Raw genomic sequence first — 20,530 nt, 5'->3', positions numbered from 1 at the left:
AGACTAGTAACTTACCTAGAATGAAATACACTAGGATTTATAGCTTATGGTTAGAGCAATTGATCTCAATTGTACTACTATCTCTTGTTAGAAAACAAAGTGAGGCAAAGAAATCAATTTAAAAAAGAAAAAAAGAAAAAGACAAGTGTTTTACCTCTCTTAATACTGTGCTTTTATAACCCCGATAAAGTCCTTGAATACCCTGTAAAGAAACACAAGAAAGCATCAGCCATAGGGAATTAGTTTGCCAAAGACCATTATTTATTGGTGATTACAAGGCAAGCATTACAGCCTGAGTGTCAGACCTGAACTTCTTGCAAATTGACTGTATTGATTGTAACACTGTACACTGTATTCCGTGATGTACAGTGCTGGAGGATTTTATGTTTATTTCAAAGGTCATTTAACCACTGTTCAGAATAATCTATTATAGAGAAGAAAATATACCTTACAGTTAAAATTAAAAGGGCAAGAAGGCATAGAAACACATTACTTCAAACTCTACTTGCCCAGTATTTTGGTCTAGAAGTATCCACTATCCCATAAACAGAGAGTCCAGAGACTCTCTTGTGCAGGGTTATCACAATAGTTTTCATTTACAAGCAAATAAAAATCAAGTGGATTATTTAAAAGTCATATTTATGTCTTCCTTTTCCTGGTTTTCACTCATGGAAACATGCATATTTTTTCCCCACAGTGTTTTCAGAGCCACTTTCTCTTATGAAATACACCTTGAAAAAAGTCCCTTGTGCGACCCAGTAAAAACAGTGGCAAACAGGTTTTTACAGAAAGGAACAGTGTAACTAGTGAAAAGATCACACAGGCCCTTATTTTTCAAGTTACAGATAGTGGATGAGCACACATTTCCAGAGCACCTACAGAGCCTCTCTGAAATGGTGCCTTTAGGAAATCCCCTCCAAAGCCTGCCTCATGAACTGGAAACCATTCCACAAACTCTAGATACAAAGAACTTGATGTGCTGTTGTCCCAGACAAGGACTGTTAGCACAAATACAAGCAGAGCTTTGGAAACTGCAAAGCTAAATCCCATTTTTCCTTTTTTAACGTAGGTATCTCATATAAGATGAGGAAAGAGAGTTGTTCGAAGTGTGCATGTAAGTGCATGCACATGGGAAAGCAAGGTTTTGCTTTCTTTAAACATAACACATCAATCACTCTTAGCAACAGAAGAATAGATGGGAAAATACTGGGAAAGCAAAGAACTCAAATAAAGTTATAGGAATGCTTCTGGACTTGTACGGGACTGAGTGGAAAGAACGATGCAACTTCTTTGAAATTTTGCTCTGAACTCACCTCATGATACAAGGTGTGGGAGAGAATCCGGAGGGTACCCAATGAAGGAGAAACCTGGGCCCTTTGCTTCACAACTTCTGATGGGACCCGTATGAGGCATGCAACCTGGAAAAGAACCATATGTTCAGAGACCAATTCCTTTTGCTGCCCTACCCTTCATATAGTGGGTATATTTGGAGATCGTTCCAAGTATAGAAACCTGAGAAATGAGGAAACAATGTTTATGATTATACGAGTTGAACTTAAAAGCTGTTTATGAGCAGCTCATGCATTTGCTCTGAGAGGTATGTACTTTCTGAACAAAAAATTGCACTAACAGAAAAACTGAAGTACCCTTGAAATTTTTAACTTACAAACTAGAAGTAGATTTGAGTGGGGAAAATCAGCAATGAAACCAAAATTTTGAAGCCATCCTGTCTTTTGGCAGCCGAAGAAATTTTTCTCCCCACTTTCATAGATCTAACCTGGAGAGTCAGGACTTGAAGAACAACTGACTTCTTTCCTAGGTAGTTCCTTTGTGCCCTCTAGTGACTGACAGCAAGAGACACTCTGGTTAGCTTTAGATGCACACAATACATTCACGGTTTACCTTAAAACACACACTGGATTTCATTCAAGGTGAAGCATTGGATTGATTCTTTCCTACACAGTTATTTTGCTAGGCAAGAAAGGCCCCTGGAGCTGGATATAATAATGTGGCTTCCGCCACAAAACTGTAGCTTTTCTGAAAAAGCCAGACCTGGCTTTAAAATGTTCACTTGCCACTACAGCTTCAGGTAGGAGCTAAGCTTGCATGCACATAATTTTGAAGAATGAGGATCCTGAAGTGTTGGAGAGTTACAAGCTTCTCATGTCTCTAGAAAATGCCTGTTTATCAGCACTTAAATTTTAAGAAGATTTGGTCTTCAGTTGGCCCCAGAGATACTGAAAGCAGTGCTGGGACTGGTTGCAAAACACCAGAGAGGCCACAGGCCCTCAACTGATTTTTAGCCTTCCTTGGTCCCATCCTGCACTAGGCTCAGGAACACACTGTGATGAACCTGGTCTGTAGATATACAGGTGATCACCGAGTACTTCAAGTCAAGAGCAACCTAGGCGAAGCTGCCCATCTGAAGTGGCAAACCAAGGTGCTAACTCAGAAACCCACATGTGCCAAAGAAAGTTAAGGAGTTCACTGTCAGATTGCACAGAGATAGTAACTTGAGTGATCATTTGTGGGTAACACGGTACAAGGTTTAAGTTCCATTTTCACAAAGAAACCAAGAAAAAGTCGTTATCATGTTATATTCCTGCAAGTTTACCAGACAACAATATCCAAAAGTCATTACAAACAGATCTAACTCCATATGCTCTTCAATTCTCAGGGTCAAAAATAACAAGTGACCCCAATCTGTCAAGAAAATAAGAACTGTCAAGTTTTTCGATAGTTCAGCATAAATATTTATAGAACTTCATGCTTCATAACACTCCATGTCCTTATATTAGCTTTTTATTCCTTAAAAATGTGGAAGCAGGAGGAAAGCTTTAAAAAGGCTCGGACAAAAACAATCTAGTCAATCAAGACCAGAGAAAGAGCGCAGCGTGGCTTCCTGACATCTGGGGTGCTGCAGTTTTGGCAGGAGAAGGGTGGCTACAAAGTAATGTCTCCATTTCCCCCAGACTACTTGGGGTGCATTTCATTTCAAATTAACTTTGATGTTTCTCCCATTTGAATTTTCGCTTACAAGGGAATCTGTGGCTGCACAAGAACAAAAACAGTGATTACATTGTGCTGTTATGAAAGGAAATAAAGACTCATGTCACCCGGGCTGCGCTGTCAGATTGGCTCCACAGGGCACTTCTGGTACTAAAAAAGCCACAGGCTGCAACTGCCAACATCAGATTGAACAGTGACATTTTCGCTGTGCACCTGAACTTACAACGTGTTACCTTATTTGCTCCTACATGTATACCTTACTATCAGTAACAATCCAAACAGTCTTTTGATGTCAGTCAAACACGGGTCTCTAAAGGGAAGTACACAAGATTAAGTTCACACGCTTCTTATCAGCTCACAAGGTTAAAAAAGTAACAGCCTGGGACAGATGGGTGCAGAAAAATCGCAAATGTATTACGCTCGGATCTCAATCACTGGAGTGCCTTCCAGGTAATGCTGCCAAAGTTAAAAGAACACAATACACATCTCCACCATTTGCTCTCTTAGCTAAATCTGTATGATAACACTGCACCAAGAGAATTCATACTTGAATCTTCAGACATTTGAAAGCTGTAAGCAAATTGCATGAGCAAGGGTGAAAGATATAATTGCATGGCTGTTCCACAGTAACTGCCTATGTATATGCTCTCACCTGCATCCACTATTAGATAAGTGGGCATGGACAGCAAACAATAGCCTGACCTCACACAGTGGGAGGCCCGTTCACCCCCCTGATCACCAAGATCCCAGGAAGAAATTGATTTTTAATCTCCAAGCGGTTCACTTAGGTGTAGCCTGTTGCTTGCCACAGAAGAGCACAACACAGCCTGCCAAACCCAGGCCATTCCTGATGCATTCTACCAGTTTTGGAGATGACCCTGTGACAAAGTAGCTCTCTGTCAAACATCTGCATAGCCAACCATGGAGAACGTACAGCAGAGCGCCCTCAGCTACCTCGGCCGACATTAAGGCACCAGACAACAGCAACCTGTTGATAGGGGCCACACTCATTTTTCCAAGCAACCTTTGGAGCCAGGAGTTATTCCCATCTTTTGATGGGAGCAGAAAGACAGAATCAAGATCCTACAGACCAAGTTAGGGGGAAAAATGGGTCCTGCCCAGTAAGCTCCTTCCGTATTTACCAGGTCAGGTAATACAATTCTCCAGTTTTCAGACTCTCCCCCATGCCAATGTACATGTATACACACCATAAGGGCAGGAAGGGAGTAACACTGAAAGAGAAGGCTCAAGGATTTTTAGATTTAAGCTTTAACAAAACTTGATTTTACAGCTACAAGTAAAGCCATTATTAGTTTACAGAGTAGGTATGCAGAAATGACAATATTAGCATCTTATCTTTCTAGCCTTTTATTACTATAACCACTTCTGAACAAGAGTACTGAAATTCAAAATCCCTGTCTTAAATAATTACTAGGTCAAAAGGTGACTCCAGTATTTAGACACAAACCTAAGTGTATTTTTAATTTACTGACTTGTATTAGCCAGTTAGGGACAAAAGCTAAAAACAGGACTATTTTGTTAACTTTTACCTATATATTGCTAAGACAGTCTATCTTACAATTAAATGAAGGTAATTTTTTTTTTTTGCTCTGTCAGTTCAAAGCGTTTTAACTTCTGGATACTCCTTCCATGCATCAATGCTGCCATCTCCTGGTCGGATTCCTGTTGGAACCAGACTTTCCTGGTTGTTCCTGACTGACATCTCGACTGATCCTGAAGAATGACCAGTGCAATTAAAAGTCTCAAAAGTGCCTTAAAGTCAACACAAAGCCTCTTTATATATACACTGATTTACACAGCTTGTTTCAGTATATCTGAAACCTGTTCCTACGTGGCTGTAGCTAACAGAAAACAGGATCTGCAAACAGAACCAGGAACCCGCACAAAGGCTTTTGCATGGGCTTGCCTAAGTTTATTGGAAACACCTTACCTTAAATCACTAACTTCTGCACAGGGGCTAGTCCTACTTAAAGATGGAGCAGCTGTTTAAAATTAGGCACTCATCTAATTAGTACTCATCTAATTCATCAGCACAAGGCTACTGAGTATTTTTCTCTAGACAATAACACAGGACACATAATAAAAGAGAACAAAGATGAGACAGCTCTGCTTAAAAGTGGGTTCAATGCAAGCATGTAATCTAGGCCTTGATGATGCAAAAATGACAAAGACTGTGACTTATCCAAAGGACATATGTTTAGGCTGCATTCAATCTGGTAACAAAATCCTAATCTCTCACCCCATTCTTGAAAATCAGAAGGATTGTCTGCTCCAACATAATATAGAAAAGAGCAAGGAAAACGAAGCAACTCTAAAACCTCATTCAAAGAGAAGCAGCAATAGAGATAGTTTGAGTGTTTTGGGGTGGGTTTTTGTTTGTTTGGGGTTTGGTTTTTTTTTTGTTTGTTATAGGGTGTGGGTTTTTTGGTTTTGTTTATTTTTAAAGTGCACTCTGCATTAGCCCTGGCTGTATTCTTGCAGACAAAAGCTACCTTATAGTTCAGGCTTGTTTTGTTTTTTTGTTTGTTTGTTTTTTGTTTGGTTTTTTGTTTGTTTTCTTTATATTAAAAAAATGCTGCTTCCCAAAATAGGTTAGTAAACATTGCATAATCTGAGCATCTCAATTTCTATGTCACATGCCCCCTTCGAAGTAGGAAGTTACTATTTTCAGTCTGAAACATAAAAAAAAAAAAGTCCTTTTCCATTCCTCAGATAACTGAATAATTAAAATAATAGACAAGTCTAAATTTAAGAGATCTTAAATTGCACTGATTTCCGTTGGATCCTGAGAAATAAGTGAAAATTTCCCTCTTGGTTCAAGTCAGAGACACTCAACAAACCTTGAATTCAGCACTGCAGCTTTCCACACCTCTCCAAACTCTAAGTTTATGTTTGGTTCTTCAGATCTGAGATTCCCCTCTCTGACAGAAGAGAAAAACCAAACTTTTTTGATGCAATATTATGAGATTAGTAAACTACTTAATCCTCCAAATATTTTTGTCTTAACTCTGGTCACAACACTTGGATTAGGAATGTTAGATAGTGGTGGAGGTGGGGAATAGGAGATATATCTGTAGACAGAAGATAAACTGCCTCACCCTTTCCTCCACCAGGAAGATTAACAGAGAAGTGGAGAAACATGAAATAGGCATTTGTCATTTGGTTTCATATTTTCTTTGAACAGAGAAGCCTGAACTGCTTCTTTGCATTTACAGACCCATAACAGTTCAAACATCAATAAACCTTCATCTAAATAATTGCTGCCCCTTTGACCAAGACAGAACAAAAATGTGAGTTTCTATGGTCTGTAATTTGCTGTGGGTCACAACTCAAGCTGTGAACAAGTCCTTCCACATGTGCTTGTCAGCAAGCTATGCTACCTGCTAAAGCGCTACTGAAGTACAGAACTGAAGCATTAACACCTATTTTAATGAGGAAATTGTCTCCAGGGATTACAGAAACTGCCCAATACATGTACTGTCCACTATTAGTTTCTGCTTTAAGTGCCAGCCCCAGAGAAAAAGTGTTCATCTTCAAAATCACACCTCAGAATATGCTAATCTTATTTTCCCCTCCCACACTCATGCACAGCATGGATGTGCCCTTCCAGCATAGTTAAATTCAGTCCTGTGCAGAGCTGCTGGGGTCATGAACAGGTGACTCCACTCCTAATTTAAACCCCATGGAGAGAGCAAGTTTTGACTAATGGGCTCAGGATGGGAAAGTTTAAGCAATGCCAAGCTCTTTGTCCTGTCTTTTCCTCTGACTGACACAATAGGGCCTTCATTAATTTAACTGCAGCTCCCCTGTATGCTGGCAGGAAACACTTTTTCAAAGAATAATCTTACCCAGCAAGACCCCTCAGATCTCAGCACTTTCCAGAGCTTAAAAACATACTATTTCAGAGATGAGACCATTCACAGGGACAGAGTGTTGCAAGCATTTGGAAAACCAGAGCTTCTGCACAAACATTTTCAACTTCCTCCAAGTTTCCACCTTCAATTACTTCACCTGGAACCTGCAGAGCTGATGCAGGGTGTTATTTCATCCTGTCATTGTCAAACCAAAGCCAGCTGCTTATTACTGCTTTCCAGAGTTCCCTTCCTCCAGCTCCAGAGTATCATCTACACCATCACACACTGCTCCCTTCACAATGGCCATCTTGGCTGAGCCTTTTCATCCCAGCTGCCTGAAGTCCTCAGCGGGCTCCTTGTCCCTCACTTCAGTAGCCCACTCAACATGAGCTTCTGCCCCCTCTCAGATTTCCTTCCCGACACGTTCCTCTTCAATTGCCCTGCTACATGCCCTAAAACTCTTGCTGTGGGCTGCCTATCTACCTCTCCATCAGCCACATCACACACACTTTGAAAAACTCTGTCCTCAAACAGTGGTAATTTGTGCTGAACTCTCTTCTCAGTAAGGAGAAACTGCTACTTCAATTATACCAGTTATCAGGCAAAGAACAGGGAAAGTCTGTGAAGCTGATAAAGTTTACACTAAACACTTCTTTACAAAAGTACTTCTCACTGCTGATGTTTTGAATGTTTGTGCACTTTGCATAACTAAATCAGTCTTTCAAAGTTTCATCAGTGTAAAGTTTTGTTTCCTAAACCAAAAACTTACCAAAAGCGGCCTCCTGTTACACACATCTCTTTTGTACTGCAGCACAGACTAAGTCTCCCACAGATTTGAAGTTCCTCCGTACAATTACAAGTAGTTGGTTTAAACTCCAGTGGCAAAAATCAGACAGCTGAATAGCTTTAAAAAAAAAAAAAAATCCTAGTTGATGCTTGAATAATACGCTACCACCACATTTAAACACAGAAAGCCTTAAAGCGGAAGAAGGGTAGACCCTTAATTCTACCTACAGAATTGTCTGCATGATCCAATCTATCCCAGCAAGTCTTCCACCACTGAGAGTCTGTTAAACTTATTTTAAAAGGCTTAGGAAACTAATCGCATCCACTGGCCAAACCGTTCTTTCAGCAAAAGTAGCATGGTGCATCCCATCCAGCATAAAACTGTTTCCAAGCAGCCAAGTGCGGTCAGGCTGTGTTACAGGAGGACAAATGTTAATGAGATTCCAGGCAAGAGAACACAGGCAATATTTTCTGAAAACACATTAAGTCTCCTGTTGAAAGATGACTAGTATTTTACAATTTGTTCGGTCTCTTGGGGTTACATTGGCCCAGAACACGGAAATTTCAACTATATTGTACTTTATCAAGTATTTTCCTTTAATTGATCCCTTACTCTTTCCTACAGCTTTTTCACTTCAAGAATTATGGGCTTGTCCACATATGGAGCTATTCAGAAATAGTTATCCCTGACAAACCCTGTACAGAACCCTACTTTGGAATAAACTTACCTTCAACTATCTCAGACATTTCCAAAGCTGACTCTAGCAGAACACGTTGCAAGCCAGGAAATACTTCTAAATTATTTATTACCACTTATACCCTTTAAACTAAATTAGCTTTCCTCTATAGACCCTTTGAGCTACAAATATTTGTAAATCAGCTCAAGATCAGCCCTGGAATTGAAAGAAAAGAGATGGCAACCATCAAGCTTCTACTCTACACTCCAAAGTAGAATGTCCTCAAAGCCCTGAATTGAGCAGGTAACACAAAGCAATCTAGGAAGATCAGCTGATGAAGTAATACATGCAGTTAACACAGAGCATACAAGAGAAGATCAGCGTGGGTGGCTGGTTAGGTGTTTGACAGTTCTTAATTTGCTGTTTCAGCCTTTAATTGTATGATGAATTTGTTGGCCGCATTTGTGGATTCATGCCTCCATTCATCTTTATTTACAAGCAATTTCCAGCTGCAGCTCTAATTTGAGTTTCCATCCACTCTAACCATGCACTTTCTCCCCTAGTTCTTAACAGCAGCAGTCTCACCTTCACAATCATCTTCCAACTACTGCTCAGCTATGCTCCTGCTTAAGGATTTGGCAAAAATCCTGCAGTATCTGTATTGCAGACCAAACCTCACCTAGATTAATTTATGAATATTTCAAAATCCCCCATGATTAATTCAAAAGACCACCTACATTGCTGCACTCCTCACCACTGCTCATCTTGCCAGGGTTGGCACATTCCCCTCCTCGATGCCAAAGTGCATCCAAGTATGCACAGCACAAGTGACAGAGTCACACCCAAAATGACAGGCACTGATCAATGAAAACAGCCAAAAAAAAAAAAAAGCTTAAGTACTGTGGAAGAGATCCCAGCAAATTTTGACTTTGCATACTACTTGGAATACTATGGTCTGCCAGCCCAGGCTACACTGGTTGAGAGTAGACAGGATGCAAAGCAGAAAATGTCCTTTTGTTTTTAAACAGTTTTTTCCATTTCTTAGTTTAGTTCTTAGAAAAGGACAGTTAAAAATTCAAAGCCATTAGCCCAAAGTCTAGACATAATAAGTGCTAAATCACCTCTTTGTTGCAGCAGATAATTGTCGATTTAGAAGCAACTCTCCCTAGAGCATCCAACTTGTTGAACTGAAAAACCACATCTTCCAGCATGCAAGTTCTGGAGTTTCAAATAGCTAAAATCTTAACTCCACGTCTGATGTGAGCGGCTGTTTCATCTCTGTTAGACTGGACTCCTGCAAGCTGATCTCCTAGGGCTTACAATGCTGCAAACCCTTGACCAATTATCCTGCTGGAGACTCTTTCATGGCATTACTCTGTGGTTTTGTGTGACTCATGCTTCTCTGCCTTCTCCCCAGAATGGACATTAATAGCAACTTTCTTCTCTGACCTAGCCAGTTACTTTCATGGAATTCATACTGATACACTTTTGAAGATTGCTGTTGTTCTATTAAACTAGTTAACTGTTTTAAAAAGATACTGCCAGGGCAGAAAGAACAAGGGGCTGATTCATGGTCAGAGAGAGATAGACAACATGATGTTGTCTATCATGTCTAAAATGTCGTCTTTTTTTTTTTCCCAGGAAAAAAAAAAACAAAATAAAACCACAACTCCCAAGCCTAAAATAATATAAAGCATGCATTTTCCTTATTTGAATTAAAAGCACACTCAAAATGTCATTCTACAGAATTGTGATTTGTAAACTGTAACTTTGCTTGCATTTGGGCTTGCTGCTTCTAAGAAACAAGTTAGGACTAGTAGGGAAAGCTATCTAAATTCCCCAGAGAGATAATTCCTGCATTAAGCAGCTTTTCTATTTGACACATCCCAACAGCAGATAAAAACATTCCCAAGTTATTAATACTGAGGGTCAGATGCTAATCACAGATGAACCACACACTTTGCTCTTATCACAACATATCTTAAGTGGCAACACACTGGAATACATAAGCAAGCTTGGAATTTCACCTTGAAATACTTGTCCTCACCTTGCCCTGTGGAGCCACATGAGGTGACAATGTCACACCACCCACCTACTTATTTAAGTCAAGATGAGGCAGTGAAATTAATGTTTAACTGCATTTCCACGTTTTAGCTGTCGCTCTGTTGAGCACGTTACCCCTGCTACTTGGTTTAGTTCATGTGAAGTACGACAAGTCAACCATTCTCATCCCCTCTCCCCAGTGAGCTGACAAAGTTTTGGACTTTTCAACTCAAATCGATTCAACATCCCTCCTTTCTCAAATTTTGGAAAAAAGTTAAGTGAGAGGCTATGCCAAAATCCTTCCTGCGGAGGATAGCCAAGCCTATCATCTCTGAAGGGAGCAGTTCCTACCTAACCAGAGCTGTCTCAGAATGCAGCTGAGGCTTCCATCTTTTCTTTCATGCTCCACCAGAGCCTAGTAGGTAGCCTGAGCTTTACCATTCTTGCAGCCAGACCAGAAACATCTTTCAAGACCCATAAGCTTGTCCAGCATTCTTACAACTCAAAGGACCACAGTGCAGAGACACTCAAGCAGGATGAAAACAAGCCACATGAGGAACTTAAAGTATCATGGCTGTATCAGCTTAAAAATTTAACAGGACCAACGAAAGCAGGCACAGTATCGCTAACATGAGGAGGCAGCTTTCAGGAGCTACTCTGGTGCTACAGAGTAACTCTGCAGACACACCACTTCATTACAAGTAACCTGGGATCTTTCAGCCTTGGGGACCCACTGCACAGTGTCAATGCATTGCCAGCACTGTAATCCCAAAGTACTCTGCAAACACAAAGACAAAAGCAACTCAATAACTTCAGCTGGTAATCTATTTCCAGAGAATGGCCATTACCGCTAGCTGTCAAAAGAAGAGGACATCTACCTTCCATCCTGGTCCTCAGTCCTCCCACACATTTCCTAGCACAAGTGAGCTGAAAGTCAAGTACCTTGCTTTCCTAAACAGTAGGAAAAAAGACTCCACAAAACAGAAAACGTCATCAAAAATAGTGAATCAATAATAAAATAAAAGGTCAGAAAGATGCTAAAGGTAAACCTGATATGTACAAGCAACAGCCCAAAACTTTCACTAAATACCTTGCAAAGCTCAGATGGTAACCATAACAAAATCTAAATATTAGACGGAAAAGGCTGTTGTCAGCTAGCTTCTCTAGAATGCGATCCAAACGACTTTATTCTCACCTCCATGGAAAAGCCAGCAGGATGTAAAATTAACTGTGCTGAATCCAACCACTTTGGCACTCGTGAAGGAAACCTCATCGGTCAAACTGGGACAATCTTAAACTTGTCCCATAAAACCATGTTTGCAGAAGGCTGGTAGGGGAGGCCTAGAGGAGGACATCTCTATGAAAGTTTCTTCTAATTAACAGTCTACACTGTCATATTAAACTAATGTAAAAAATTCTGTACAAATCAGACTGGAGCTGTACAATTAACTCTGGGTCTGCAAGATGCACCTGGTTACTATTTAAAATGGGCACTAGGAGGTTAAAAATACTGCTCCTTCTCAGATTTACTTACACCACCTTAGAATATTAAAAGTAAAATTTTAGAACATCTGGTTTTCCTTTCCACTCCCTATGATATCATGTTTTCCAAGAACATTTGGCAGCTCACTGTAAAGATACAGGCAGATTAAACATACAGGGCAATGTAGAGTCAAGATAAAAAATTCCAAAACCCTGGATGCACTAAGTATGCTTCCTATCTCCAAATTTCACTGTTACAAAAGCGGTATAATAAGGGTTTTCCCCCCTTGGTAACTCATGTATTCTTCAACCTTCTTCTTCCTTGATGAGATGAGATGATATACCATACATCTGCCCTCTAGAGTTTTGGCTGTGTCTTTGTAAGTAATTTTTCTTGTATTATGGGATATTCAGAGTCCCTGTACAGCAAGATTCAGTTATAGGAAAAAATAATTATGTTTAACAAGGTCAGATTTTGTATGTACTTTTCTTTTTCTCACTCTGGGAAATGAGATTAGCCTTCTACAGTCCTTCTGCCCAAAAGAGAGGGAAAAAAAAAAAAAAAAAAAGACAAAACAAAACAAACCTACACCAACAAAAACCACTACACTACAGCCACTGCCTTTTTACTGCTTGGTTTTGTGCCTCCTAGGCTGCAACTGGGAAACTGGACCAAACCAGTTCCAGTGGACTGCGTTTCCCATGAATTTACACAGGCTGTAAACAATGCAAGAGTGGCTGTTATAAAAATTAAGAGCTCCAAATTTGACCGATTTCTCCCACATATTTTAACAGACCTTGATGCAGCCTTTGCATTTTTCCCTCTTTAGCTATTTTATTATTTTCACTGGGTCACATTCGAAACAGATTAGTCAGCATTAACATACCTTTAAGCTTAGCACATACTTACATTTTATTAATGTGAAGAAGGTAGCTGACTCATTTATGCTCACCAGTGAAGGAGCAGCAAATCTAGAAATCCAACATCAGTTTCTTGCTCTGAATCTTAATTTCTCAGTTTTGTAAAAAGACAGTTCGGAAATGCAAAGAGATGCTTTGGGAATCCTAACATCACAGAATCTTTGGCTTATTATTTCACAGTAATTATTAAAGTATACAAAGGAGGAAAAGTATGTATTAAAAAAAAAATACTGACAAAATAATAGTCCCAGCGGTTATGCCCTGATTAAAACTTAATGACTAATCAATAAAACTATAATTATAATTTTCACCCTGCTGCAATTTGGAATAGTTTATATATTTCTATTGATCAGCTAAGGCTTTAATATAAACCAGATGTGAGAAGATCTTGCTTTATGCTATTTTTATTACAGGTTTGTTGTAGCAAGTCTCTAAATCCCTATCTCAATTATTTTACAGCTTAATTCTCCCATCACACCAAGAGGAGAAGAAAAGGTAGCAAAAAGCAGAATCTTATTAGCTGAAAAATGGCTATTACAACATCACAGTTTCCACATCATGAAGTCAGATTGCCATTTCAATGGCTATTACTATATATTTCTCTGGCCTTAGAGTAGCGGGAGTCAAGCATATGAGACAGCCCTGAGCAACTCACTTAACTATGCTGCATGTCCTTTTTTCAGCCTGAAAATGAAAACAGTACGTGCCTGATTTGTAACTACAGACCACCTGGGAAAATACAGGCAACAGGTTCTGTAATCATGCAAGGGGTCACCTGCAGCCAACCGTTCTTTGGCTGCTGCTGACTAAATTACCCAGTTATAGTTTCCTATAGAATCCTCACAGGTAGAGGACTATAAATAACCCACTTGCAAAAGAAAAGATCTTTTTTCAGTGGATTTTATAGCAGAGCACTGGCACCTCTTCATGAGCTCAGCCATCATTTTGCTCAGTTCTGAAACAGCACGTGAGAAGTTTAAAACACCTCTTGGATCTGCTGTTCCATGAGATACCAGGCAAAGAAGAGATTTAAGGGCTATGCATTGCCATAGTGAAGAACCTTTTGCTGATTTCTGACAGCCTTTACAGAACTTCCACTGCAGTAAGTTCTGTGCATTGCCTTAAATTAGAAGCCATAACCTGACAGCACAGGCTCACGATCTAGAAGAATCCACCTGAGGCGGCAACACAAACATATCCCACCCAACCCTAAATCTATCACTTTCTGTCTACTCCTGCCTATAGCCACAACCAGAGCAGTCAGTAGGTGCTGCATTTACCTATCTTATGCACTTGGTATGTTAAATTAAGTTCCCTGGCTAAGTCCCATTCAATCTAATTAGTATCATTTCCATAGAAGAATAAAAATTACTTGGGAATCAAAGCTGAAACCACGGAGTGCAGGGAGAGCTGAACTGCTTCCCGTGGGAAGTAGCCAGACGATGCTGCTATAACAGCAAGGCACCTGGTGCTAAGCTAGAGAGACAGGCTTCATTAGAGAAGTCTTACACGTTGTTTGGTAAGTGAAGTTACACAGCTGCCAGTTGCCCTATCCTGTCACATCTCTTTGTACATCCACTAGGAGAGTCTGTTTGTAAATACAATACAATATTTCGGTAAACAGTGCTGTCTGAATGTGAATGCATGGAGGGAAGGAGAGGGAGATAAATATTAATTAATTAATACTGGTTCTAACACATCACATATAACATTATTGTCTTACGGCTATTTTTAAAATAAAAATCCTTTCCACTGGCACTACTCCACATGAAGCTGAAAGGCTGTAAAAGTGTAACCGGTTCGTAGGATTCCTATGCACAAAGTTCACCCAGCATATGATATTTAAAAGCACAACAGTATTTATTGCTCTATTACAGCCTTGCATAAGCACTTACACTTCCTAGCATAAGCAGTTACTAGCGTATTGTTTTCCCTTTATAAGAGTCTTGCCAACCCGACTAAGCTGGAGACACCACCGAGCAGAAGGATGATGATCAGCGGGGTCAGAGCAGAGAAGGGAGGCAGGTGCAGCACCTTCAGGGCATCCTCTGTTGTTCGTAGAGTGTGCTCTGGGTCCTCTCTCTCTCCCTCTGCTCTGAGCCGCCTCTGTTTATCCCCTCAGCAGATTCAGTGGCAGAGTACTGACCAGGTGTTGATGCACGCGTGGCCAGCGCATGCAGCAAGGCCTGCCAGGTCTGTGCCCTGCTGGCTAACAGCGGTTCCCGGACAGCAGCAACATCCTGCTCAATAACAACCCTCCTAGCTCCCCTCTCCAAGGTCGCGTTCTCACAGCTGTGTGCAGCTTGTAATTTCCCACAGTGGCCCTACACAGACCATCACTGAAATCCCTCACACAAAAAGCCTTTCCCGAATGTTGACACTGATTGTACAACTACTACAACGGGAAAGCATATTCACATTTTGGAACAGAGCATGCTTCCACCATCTATTGACTTAACAAGATCAGCCAATAGGCCTACTAAGAATTGTTACCAGTTCATTTACTCACTTTGAAACAATTCTTACAAGTATCAACACTTCATTAAAAAATAAGTAGTATTTTTCTGTCACAAGTAAAAAGACGATCAACACTCAAAAGTAAGATATAAACCAACCCTGAGTACTCATAATCAAATTGTTTCTTCTCCTCGCAGAGACACACAACATATGAACTTCTTTCTTACCACTTCCCCAAGGGAGGCAGCCACCATGTGTGTTACTGGAGTCAAGTAAGATGTAGAGCCATGGTGCAGCACGCATTTCACATTCTCATAGGTGATAAAAAATGCAGCAGCTGAAATTCAAGAATATATGCAGTCATTTAACTATTCCTCTATCAAAGAGCTAGCCCAAAAACATTTACAGGTGGATTTTGTCACCTATTATTCTACAACTGTAGCTGAAAACAGGATATTTTTGTCCCTAAACAGTATCAACACAATCTGTGGGATAATTCCCCCAGTTCATGCTCCTGGCTATCACTGGCAAATCTCCCATTAACATCAAAGGTGTCAGGACTTAAGGCCATATTTAGCCTTGAGATAAGGAAAGATGTGTTAATTAGTCATGAAAGTCCAGCAAGTTTGGAAAAAAATTGTTTCTTCCATATTCATAGATAGGAAGTGTAGCCAGGAGGTTGTTTGGTTGAATTGGATGGACAGTCTTTATTTTCTGGGGGAAAATAACAAAACAAAACCAAACCCCAACCAAATCAGTTGATTAATTGGGGGGGGGGGGGGGGGGGGGGAAGCTATCACCCAAAAATCATCCATGTACTTGATACAAGTCTGCTACCCTGCAGTGTGAAAAACTGTTCCAGTAGCACTTATTAATAACTTCTTCCTAGCTACAGAGAGTTTAATATTTTGCACTTTAGCTCCATAAAAAAAAAAAAATCTTACAAGCTTCTGAAGGATTTGTAAAAGTCCCGCCCAGTGAACAAGAAACATACAAAACTAAACTGAGCATAGCAACACGAGCTGTGTTTATTCACTGCAGCAGTCAACTACAAAAGGCACTTACACCTTAAGGGTTACTTTCTCCTAAAGATAATTTCAGTTCTCAGTCATACGTTGGAAAGATAAAACCAGAGTTCAGATTTTGAAGATGTAAATCCTGAGAAAACTGACATGTCTTGCGGGGGAACAGATTTTAATTGTAAAGAAGGGCTATGTGAATTGCCTTCTGCTAATCAAAAGATGCTTATCACCTCAAAAGGAGATAACGGAGCAGACAAGATAAAGAACTGCATTTTTTTATATCATCTTATGAAGGACATCAAACATCTGAAGGTTTCAGTGGATTTGTCAGCAAAGTTCTCCTTACATTTACTACTGACAGCATAGCGTGCTGCCTTTTTTTATCCCTCCCTACAAAGACAAAAGGGACAAAGGTATTAAGAATTTTAGATGCCTTTTCTCTGCAAGGACTACAAGCATTTACTTTTTTAAAGTTTCCATTTAAAAAGATTCCTGATGTCTTCTCATTTTAAGTATTGTAGTTGTTTCCAGGGAGAAAAAGATGGGCACAGCATCCCCAGGGCAATTAGCTCAAAGACCTCCAGTGGTCAAGCGCTTTGAATTTTGATTTATTTCCAGTGCTGAGAAAGAGCGGGTCACGACAAAAGTGTCCAGGGCAAGCAAGACCCAAGCCCTCTTTGGCACCTGGAAATGCTTTAGGGTGCCCCTATAAGTAAGGATAGGCTTGTAAGACATATCCAGGAATGCTTCCAAGGAGTAAAGGTTGCTTTTCATAGTAAGCATGCAACAGCTTTCATCCCAGGCTTGTTCAAAGAGCAAAAGCTACGGACATGAATGTCCTATACTACATAAGTTCCCACTTAAAGAAGACAAAGCATAGTTCAAAGAAAATTTACCATTTGGAAAGGATCCTATAGCAGTGGAAGGAACACCAGCATAGATGCCACAAAAGCCACCAGCCTTCCTAAATCCTTGAGGACTCTGCAGTCTTGTTTTCACAGTATCCAGGGGAAAAAGTATCAAGTCAACACAGACGCCAGCAACTCCACCAGCCTTCAAGACAAAACCATGGAGTAAAGTGCATTAATATTCATAGCAGTGAAACTGTGGTGCTTATGTGAGTAACTGAGGCACGCCTCAACGAAAGCACTACTGATCGTGTCCTTTCTGAGGTCAAACTATAAACTGATAGTCTCACACAGATCTCAATAGCTTCTAGAGCTATAACAAGGAAGCTTCGACAAAAGAAAGTAATCGATACTACAACTTTTAAACCATTTTTAACGTATTTTCAAAACAATCTCAGTGTTTTGAGTAGTACAAGCAAAGCAATGCAACACTTACCCACTATACATAAAAGTAAGGCTGTGAATGCCACTTATCAAAAATCACACAGCGCGGAAGACCAACACTTCTAGGAAGTTGTACGGTAAGATCAGGGGAAGACAGAAGCAATTCTGTGTTCCCCATAAGCATCTCTTAAAAAGCCCAGTCCCATTTTCCTGGCAAACATTGTCATTTAAAGTGTTATTCATCAATTTCCTCTGTTGAACAAAGCCTAAAATAAAACTGCTTTATTTTCATTTGCTGACAAAATCCTATAGAAAAGAAAAATCATTAAACAAAGATGTTTTCAAAGTCATAAGGAAAAGGGGAAGGTTCAGTTGAGAGTAGTTTCAACTAAAGCTCAATCTTTTTCCGGTGTCTGTGTTTCCAAATTACTTCATTTTTAAAAAACGTTTTCCCAGGGCATGGCTGATCTGAAGAAAATAATTACTTGTTAAAAACAGGAAGATGAATCTGAAATAAATAGAAAAACTATTTTTTTTTTCTTTTTTAAAAAAAAAAAAAAACAACAAACAGAACAGTGGTTAACATTCATCCATTAGGAGACATTATTTAGATGCACTGTTATCCAGAGCAGAAAACACAGTTTGCCATCTACCTCATATAGGACACCACACAAGAAACAGCTGCACAAATTTTTAACTCTGCCTGAAAACAAATCACATGTGTGTTACTCCGATTTTTTTTTTTCAGAGCCAATAGAAGATTCAGAGAGGTATTCACTACCTACTATTAAAGTTTTAATCAATAAGTTTTAATCTGTTTGGCTATGTTACATGCATTGATTTTTCTTCACTCTTTTTCATCAAAATCCTTATCTGCTCAAAATAAGATTGATCAGATTTAATGTAGACATCTGTTGAAACATGAATCAAAAGTTACTAATTGCATTTTTAGTTTCCAAAGTTCTGCATCTTAAATGTCATTTAAATTCATGAAGCAGTTAATAGAGCACCTGCCAGAGGGTGACAATACCTGTGTGCTTAGGCCATCTGCAGAAAACAGTAATGATTTTTAGATAATAAGAGAACTAAAATTCACCTTCTCCTCCACCTTTCAGTAACAGTAGCATTATCAGAAGTCAAACATCTGAAAAAACTTCACTGGGAGTTGGACATACCTGTTAAACTTAACTCCAGCAAAATGATTAAATAAAACCAGAGCCTAATTCAAATGCTTTGAACCATGATCTTGCGGATGGCAGCTGAGTGCCATCTGATCTGAGAGCAGAGCAGAGCAATGCACAGGGAAACAAATCCTCCCGGGCAGGGTCATTCCCCCTGCTGTTCCCAGGAGGTGTGTTAGCTCTCTCTGGCAGGAAAAACGCCATTTTTCACTCCCATCCCATCAGGACTGCTTTTGTGTTTTGTATTTGCATCTCTCTGAGGCCTCTCCCTGTCTCCACAAAGGGCATTCAAATCGGCAGTGGTTTCAAAAGTTGCAAAGAGGACTTTGGAACAGAGTCCTCACATAATCCTCACCCAGCAGGAAGCCACACTCGAGTATCTGGGGCCGGGAGCTGAACTCTCCTGGCAGGTGCAGGCCTGCAGCTCTCCTCACGCTAGCCCAGGGCAGTGCGTCCATGCTCTTCCACACAGAAACCAGAACGAGTGCTGGGTATTTCCAAGGAGGTCCCTAGCTATGGAGACTGGAAGCTTTACCCACTTGCATGCGTCACTGCTAGGAGTACACGTTGAACAGCAGTTTTTAAGGCAGAAAATGCAGCACAAAGTACACACACCCCGCAGCAACAGCCGGGCCCGAGGAGAGCGGAGGGCACAGCCCCTCCACGGCCCCGACAGCACCCGGCCCGGGGGTGGCTGTTGAGGCCCAGAGGAAACGAACCAAGGCACATCCCCGCCGCCCCTCAGCGCGGCGCCGGCCTCGGGCCTGCAGTGCCGGGGCAGCCGAGGCCGCCGCGTCGCCTTGGCAACGGGCAGGCCCAGGCCGAGCTCGCGCACTCACCGCCAAGGCCGCCCAGGACTCCCGCGGCTCCATGCAGGGGTAGCGATACAGGACAGCTACACGGTACGGCACAGACCGGCTCTCCTCGCCACGGGACGGGACGGGACGGGACGCCCTGCTATTGCCGTGCCCCGGGCGTGCACATGGGCGCAGCCATATTGCTGCCCCTGGCCCGTGGTCAGGCGGGAGCGTGCCGCCACTGCGCCTGCGCCCGGGCGCCGCACATGCGCACAGCGGGAAGCGACGCCACAGCGTCACCGTTTCTTCTGCCAGTATTGCGCGGGCGGAGCGCCGGGCCCGGAGCCTGGCTCTGAAGTGTTAGCGCTGTGAAGGCGAAAGCACCCTTTAGTTATCACTGAGCGTTAATAAGTTATTAATTAATGGCGATTTGCTGTGCGCCAGCAGCCGTGCCGCTCCAGAAGAGAAGGGAGAGGCGCCTCCTCCTGCCACTGCTCCTGAGGCGCAGCTGGGCCTGCGTGGCGCTGGGGTGGCCACCGTGGTTCCTTCCAGTAAGATCCATTCAGAAAACAAAACCTAAGCCCACTGGAAAAAGAAGCGTTTCGAGAGGAAAACATTTCTGAGATCACTTGGGGTTTTTCCTCAATTCATGACTGCGGCGCAAACTCCCGACGCGTGGTCCTGCCGACGCTGTCCTGCGCAGACTTTCCATGGCCGTTCCTGCAAAGAGCAGAGCAGAGCAATGCACAGGGAAACAAATCCTCCCGGGCAGGGTCATTCCTCCTGCTGTTCCCAGGAGGTGTGTTAGCTCTCTCTGGCAGGAAAAACGCCATTTTTCACTCCCATCCCATCAGGACTGCTTTTGTGTTTTGCATTTGCGTCTGTCTGAGGCCTCTCCCTGTCTCCACAAAGGGCATTCAAATCAGCGGTGGTTTCAAAAGTTGCAAAGAGGATTTTGGAACAGAGTCCTCACATAATCCTCACCCAG

General features: G+C 41.4%; 1 protein-coding gene across 3 annotated transcripts in view; it reads right to left on the bottom strand.

The window, feature by feature from the left end:
* The window catches only part of SLC25A26 (solute carrier family 25 member 26), an 83,488-nt gene extending 63,699 nt beyond the window's left edge, over positions 1-19,789 (bottom strand). For all 3 annotated transcript variants that reach the window (XR_015259559.1, XM_086755640.1, XM_086755642.1), the window contains exons 1-5: positions 19,585-19,789; positions 17,169-17,325; positions 15,478-15,587; positions 1,314-1,418; positions 155-202 (exon numbers count right to left, since the gene is read on the bottom strand). Coding sequence is in view for 2 of the 3 variants with exons in the window: in XM_086755640.1 (XP_086611766.1) it covers positions 155-202; positions 1,314-1,418; positions 15,478-15,587; positions 17,169-17,325; positions 19,585-19,617 (453 nt within the window). In the remaining variant the exon portion in view is untranslated. The remainder of the gene's footprint in view (positions 1-154; positions 203-1,313; positions 1,419-15,477; positions 15,588-17,168; positions 17,326-19,584) is intronic.
* Positions 19,790-20,530: the final 741 nt, after the last annotated feature.

The sequence above is a fragment of the Chlamydotis macqueenii genome, chromosome 10 (genome assembly GCF_036417535.1).
Source record: "Chlamydotis macqueenii isolate bChlMac1 chromosome 10, bChlMac1.mat, whole genome shotgun sequence".
NCBI lineage: Eukaryota > Metazoa > Chordata > Aves > Otidiformes > Otididae > Chlamydotis > Chlamydotis macqueenii.
This window is presented reverse-complemented; position numbering and strand designations above follow the sequence as displayed.